Here is a 6,541-nt window from a genome sequence, read left to right as displayed (position 1 = left end):
AAAAATTAGAGAATTCAGTCAGGGACTCTAGAGAATACACATTCCGTATGGACAGAGTAAAATGTACAATAGCTTCAAAATCCATACAGTTTTCTATACACAGTGATGCGTGTAGTAAGTGCAAAAATACTGTGGTTTAGTTAATCCACGATTTCCTGTTCTCCTGTTTCCTCGAAAAAGCAGAAGCCGCTGCGTCTCCTGAATGGCAGAGGACTTCTCCTCCTGTTTTAGGAGCGGATGATGAGCCTTGAGGCACAGAGTTTTTCCGTTTCTCTGAAGTGGGAGATGCCTGAGACCGCGAGGTGCTACTCCATTTCCTCGCGGAAGCCCGTGCTTTGCTGAGGCGCCCAGGACGAACGAAGACCCCGTGTCGCGGTTTGCAGTGGAAGTACTCTCTGCCTTTCACAGTCCCGTCGTGCTTCCCTTCAATGGAAATAAACGCCCAGAATTAGTTGGTGGTGCTTTCACCAGCCCATGGCACTTTACAAACCGGGCTATGCTCCACACCAGCTGCTGACAACGCTTAGAACCCGGCTGCCAGAGAAACCTCTAACGGTGGTGCTGAATGAACTGCCAAACCCGTCACCTTTATCAAAGGCCTGAGGCATTGCTGTAGGAGTCTCCTAACGCTTGCAGAGCTTTGGCTTTTTCCGACTCCGTCGAACTGAAGCTAAAGAAAACCTGTGCTCTGTGATCAAGCTTTCCCCCACTGAAAAAACCCAGAAAACCTCTGAAAACTGGAGACAGCAAACCTAAGTGACGAGTGATGTCCTTTGCTGGTGCTGCCCACAAACGTGCACGTCGATTTTAAAAACAGCGGCCAGTCTGAGGCCTTGCTTCTTTTTCTGATCTCTAAAACCAGATGGATACCACTGGGCAGTACCACAACACGCACAAGTGTTACTCTGCACACAGCGAGAAGAACGGGGCTTGAAGGCAGTTCAGAACGAACCCTTAGCAATGTATTCCTGTAAACAGAGCGCCTAGAACTGGGGGTGTCCAACTCCCAGCCTAGATGAAAACAGAGCTATTTCCCATGGCCCAACAGCGTTGCGGTTTGACATTAAAAATAGATCACACCAACTGCAGGGATAACCAGAGCGTACTTAGTCTTACCCAGCTGAACGTTGAGTTCAACTCCAACCCAGATTCCAGCGGAAAAATCCACCGTTCCGACGTATCTCACCGTGCCCATCTTACTACTTCCAATGCAGACTTGTTCGCCCACTGCCACCCAGCTAGGCAAGACGTGGGCTTGATCCGCAGAAGCACTTTCTTCGCTATCGGAACCGTCCAAGTGGTCCTTGCCCATGAAGCCATCTGCAGAAGCGTCCGGGTAAGCCTCATGGTCTGAGGGCCCTTTGACCAGCACAGCGCACACAGGGGCCGCGGGACGGTCGCCTGTTGCTGCTGCAGAGGCCAGCTGGCCCATGGTCCTGCTCTGCTCCTTGCCAGTGCCTCGGGATGACTCCGAGGAACCCACTCCATTAGAGGACACGAGGGAACACGACTGCGGAGGTGTCGAATGGTCAAAGTCCTTTCCATCTTCGACGCCCATAAACTCTGTGAAGGAGTGATCTTCCAGAATGTCCATCGTGTGCTCAACTGTTGCTTCGCGTGCTGAAAACTCAATTGTACGACAGGGATTTTTGCTGTCCGAGGAACTTAGAGCTGAAAGCGATCCAGCTCTGGGTAACTGCTGAGGGTCTCTGCCAGTGGCGTCGAGGGACAGCGGTACTTGCTCCCGTAAGGCACTGTTTTCTTTCAGTGGTAACACAGGTAACTTTTCTCTCGCTAACTCCTTTTCTGACTCTCGACACTCCTTGTTCGAGGAAGATCTTACATCATGTGCAAGAGAGGATTCCGAGGAATCCCCAGAGTCCAGCTCCCTCGCGTGACTGGCTAGCTGGTCTGTGCTATCACTACAGGGGACGAGCATGTCAGACAGAGTCGCGTTAGAGGCACTGTGGGAAAAGTAGCCACTAGTCATGCTGCTAGTGGTGGGGCTGCGCGACACCTCTTTCTCAAGAGCACGAGAACTCATGAAGTCTGATTTAGAAGAGAACCACTCCCTGTTCTCCAGGCTGGCATTGTACACACTGAAGTCAGCAAACTCCTCTGGTACATAAGGCCGGAAATTCTGAAAACTTTGTGGACTTATCAGCTTCTTATTAATGGCCTCCAACTCAGTGTCTTCCTCCTCGGAGTCCTGCAAAAGAAGAGAGAGTTGCGTAGCATTAGGAAGCTAAGACGGTGAAGTTTCCAAAACAAACACACCTTCCGTAGAGAAACAGAGACCTTTAATATTCTTTAGTTGAAGAAAAACTCTGAGAAGAGCTGCTGGGAACGGCTCCTGCCTCCACTGAGCTATTCCATTTTTAGAAAATAAACGACAGATTCTAAATAGTTCAGACAGTATAAAGCAATAAAGTTTGGCATAAGGAAGGCTCACAACAGGAAAAAGTTGTATGTTTATATATTTTCACCACAGTCAGTTTTTTGAAGCCATGTATTATAACCCTTTTTAACCCGTGACTTAGACTAATTAGCCCCACCAGAGGTATTCTACAGACGAAGCTGACCACCTCACAAGATAACCCAGGGACATATGAATGGAAGAGGCCTTGCAGGGTTTCCACCGCGATACAAAACCATCCTGCATGATTGACAGCATTTTCTATTCATCTGACACCAGCGAGGCTAAATTATTTTCCTTACCTCCAGCCATTGCACCTGAGCACATTCACGATGTTGGAAAATAAAAGCGAAAGGATCAAATGTGACAGAGAATCTTCAAGGAAGCACTTGTGCATGTACATGTCTGCATCTGGAGGGAAATAAGTGACGCTACTCATCTGGGCAAACTGTGGAGGCAACTGGCTGATTCCCCTGTGCTACTGAGAAGTGAGGCACTGCGCTCAGCCCACAAACGTGGCCGTCACACTCAGCCACTCGTCAAGGCAGATTCTGTGCGATATCTGAAGCAGTTTGATACTTTCAGACACCTGAGCACAATAACCAGACGACCAATGTGTCGAGAACAAGACGTCAAGTTGAAGGAAGAGCTCCTCTTGAAAATGTTTCCTACACTTCATGATAGCCAAGACTGTTCAAATAACTGGACAACAAAGCTGCGAACACGTTGACAGCAAACAGGTTTCTTCAGTTTGCACGTGCCAGAATAACCACAGAACTGTTCAGGTTGAAAAGCATCTCCTGAGGTCATCTAGTCCCAGGCCCTCTGCTCCAAGAGGGCCAGCCCGAGCAGACTGTCCGGGACCGTGTCCAGCCAGGGGGGTTTGGAGATCTCCGCGGATGGAGACTCCACCACCTCTCTGCACAATCCCTTCTGGCGCTGCACCACCATCACCGTTAAAAAGTGTTCTTCTGTTCAGGTGAGACCTCGTGTACTGGAATCCGTGTCCATTACCTCACACCCTGTCACTGGGCACTACTGAGGACAGTCTGCCTCGTCTTCATTCCCTCCCACTGGGTGTTTTTATGCGTTGGTAAGATGCCCCTGAGCCTGGTCTCCTCCAGGCTGAACAGTCCCAGCTCTCCCAGCCTCTCCTCGAATGCCAGATGCTCCAAACCTTTAACCGTCTTTGTAGCTCTGCACCAGACTCCCTTCATTAATTCATTAATACTGGGGAACCCAGAACCAGACACAATACTCCAGACACAGCCTCACTAGTGCTGAGCAGAGAGCAAGGATCTCCTCCTTCCGCCTGCTGCTGACGTCCGGTATACTGTTGGTCATCTCTGACACAGGGGTGCACTGCTGGTTCCCGGCCAGCTTGTTATGCACAAGGATCCCAGGGCACTTCGAGGCAAAGCTGCTCTCCAGCTGGTCAGCCCCCAACACGTACTGGTGCTGAACTTTGTAACAGTCCTCTCTGACCACGCTCCAGCTTGTTGAAGTCACTCTGAATAGCAGCACAACTCCTGGATGTATCAGCCGCTTCTCCCAGTCTTGTATCACTGCAAACTTGTTAAGAGTGTGCTCTGTCCAACCATCCGGGTCAGTAACGGAGGTGTTGAACAGTACTGGCTCCAGTACTGAGCCCTGCAGTACACTCCCTGTCACTGGCCTCCAGAGGACTTTGAACTCTGAACACCCCACTCCGAGCCCCGTCCTTCAGACAGTTTTCAATCCACTTCACTGTCCACCTGTCATCTAACCTCTACTTTGTCAGCCCGTCTACAGGCGGATGTTACAGGAAATAGTGTCAAAGGCTTTACTGAAGTCACAGTAGACAATACCCGCTGCTCTCTCCTCATCCACCAAGCCAGTCACCTTATTCTGGAAGGCTACAGAGGTAGGTCAAGCATAATTTCCCCTCTGTAATTTCCCCATCATTTCCCTTCCACGCTGACTGCTCGCAATTGCCTTCCTGTCCTTTACGGATCGGGAAATGCTTTCTAGGAGGATTTTGTCCTTCACCTTCCCAGAGAGAGAAGTGAGGCTGACCAGCATGGAGTTAGTTAACTCCTTGAGGACAAAGGATTGATATTTGCTCTCTCCCAGTCTTCAGGTACCCCTCCAATCGCTCTGACATTCAAAGATAATTGAGAGTGGCCTGACGATAACATCAGCCAGCTGCCTCAGCACTGGTGGGTATATTTACCTAAATAAACACGCAGCTTATTGAAGTGCCCCCCAGCCCTCTACCAAGGGCAAGTTCTCCTTGCTCCTCAGTTTCCCCTGGGTGTCAGGGGCTTGCGATTCCTGAAGGCCAGACTGAAATACGGAATGCATCAGGTATGTTGGCCTTCTCCAGGTCGTTTGTGACCAGTTCCCATGCCCCAGTTAAAACATTCTCGTAGGTATCTGTTAGGAGACATATATGCTTATGTAACAAAATCTTTCTTCTAACCTGGAGGTGGGTTTTTTCCCCCAGTTTTTGTTTGATTAAAAAAAAAACCAAAAAAGAACTGTAAAGATGTTCTAAATGAATTCCAAAAATGCAGGATAAAAGTGAAGTGATCGCTACTCGCTATGGCCCTTCTCTGTTCTCATTCGTACCACGTTCAAGCTTACAGCAGGTATAATTCAGTCATGCTACGCACACAGAACGGCCTCTTACGCTGAATCAAGATTTCCAATAATATTAAATTTTTGCTGGCAGAGCAGTTGGTACCTGAGGAAGATGCCTCTGCTTATCCAAGCATACCTGACACATCCAACCAGATTTCAGATTATTAATATTTGCTCAAGGATGCCGAGCCTTTCCTTACTCGTTTTTACAGCTCTGCTCCTGAGTTGTTTCTCATATGGAATTTGGATGAAGGCTTTACTTTGAAATTATTTCTCTGCAGAGGAGTGACAGTGTTACGAAATAAAACAAAAGCTGTTGACGGGATTTATATTATTGACAACCTTGTTCATACCCCCTTTATTGGGGCTACGAACACCCTTTCAAGAACTAAAGCATTATGCAAAGCATCTTCTTGTATATTAGAGCCTACCTGTTGCTCATCTCTGAGGGACCTTTTCTAATTATTCTGCTTACTTCTTCCCTTTCACCTTCATTCCTTATACAAAAGTAGATTTTGCTCTATACAGAAGCTTGTAGTTCGTTGTTGTCAAAATATTAAAAACTCTACTGTGTTTATCAAATACAGTGGGTTTAAGAGATTACATGAACTTCAAACCAATAAGCACTTAAGGAAGGAACTTTGTTTCTCCTTCAAATCCTGCAAGGTTCTTCATTTGACTGGAAAAAAAAAAAATCTTAGTAACACAGGGTCCTGAGGCAACACCAATCATCCAGTGATTAACCTGGAGTACGAGGCTTTGTACCTTGGAGCGATCATTTACAGTATCAATTAATAAACACAAAAACTTCACTACACATCAGAGAGGAGCAAGCAGCTGAGATTGCTTCATGCAGAGCTGTGACGCTGCCCTAGTGCAACCTCTGAATTCGTCCTGACAGCAGTACTCATCCAAATAGGTGAAATTTATACTCCAGCCTAGTTAAAGCATAGGTTTGCTCCAACTCTGAAAGCAAGAGTAGGAGCAAGCTGCTGAGAAAAAGGCCAGCTCCTTCCAGGGTCCTGTTGGCTACAGCAGGTTTACAGCGTTCAAGGAATTTGTTCCATTCTAATCATAAAAGCCTGGTGCAGGATGTTCCCCTCTTCAAGGTCTGAAAGCTTCTGCTTATCACTGGAAACCAGCACAGGCAAACGCCTGGGTTAATTCAGGGCACGCACAGGGTGGGACCCAAGGGATTAAAACTACCCTGAAGCTGCTATGGAAGATTTTGTAACAATTTCATTTCCAAGGGATGTTTTTCAACCCCCCAGAAGACTTTATCTTCCCGATAACCTTCATGCTCTTTGCATCAGTGACTCAGTGTGAGTCAACACGTCAGCCACCTTATGAAAAATTAACTCGATTGAGAATAAAAACAGCTGTTACCCAAAACCAGCAGCCAAGCTTCAGACAGACACACCAGAACACTCAGGATACCTTGGTGTAACAACCTACAAAATAGCATTAGAAATCCAGAACGGATTTTTTAAAAGCTTGGCTATA

At 47.5% G+C, this 6,541-nt stretch overlaps 1 protein-coding gene across 1 annotated transcript in view; it reads right to left on the bottom strand.

Annotated features, from left to right (window-relative positions):
- Positions 1-136: 136 nt before the first annotated feature.
- KIF13A (kinesin family member 13A) overlaps positions 137-6,541 on the bottom strand; it is a gene marked incomplete at its 5' end in the record, with an annotated part of 56,230 nt that continues 49,825 nt past the window's right edge. The window contains 2 exons of the mRNA XM_010134810.1: positions 137-423; positions 1,117-2,209. Of these exons, the coding sequence (XP_010133112.1) occupies positions 137-423; positions 1,117-2,209 (1,380 nt within the window). The remainder of the gene's footprint in view (positions 424-1,116; positions 2,210-6,541) is intronic.

This window comes from Buceros rhinoceros, unplaced genomic scaffold, assembly GCF_000710305.1.
Source record: "Buceros rhinoceros silvestris isolate BGI_N320 unplaced genomic scaffold, ASM71030v1 scaffold35984, whole genome shotgun sequence".
Classification (NCBI taxonomy): Eukaryota; Metazoa; Chordata; class Aves; order Bucerotiformes; family Bucerotidae; genus Buceros; species Buceros rhinoceros.
The sequence above is the reverse complement of the archived record's forward strand: the minus strand, read 5'-3'. Positions and strand labels throughout refer to the sequence as shown.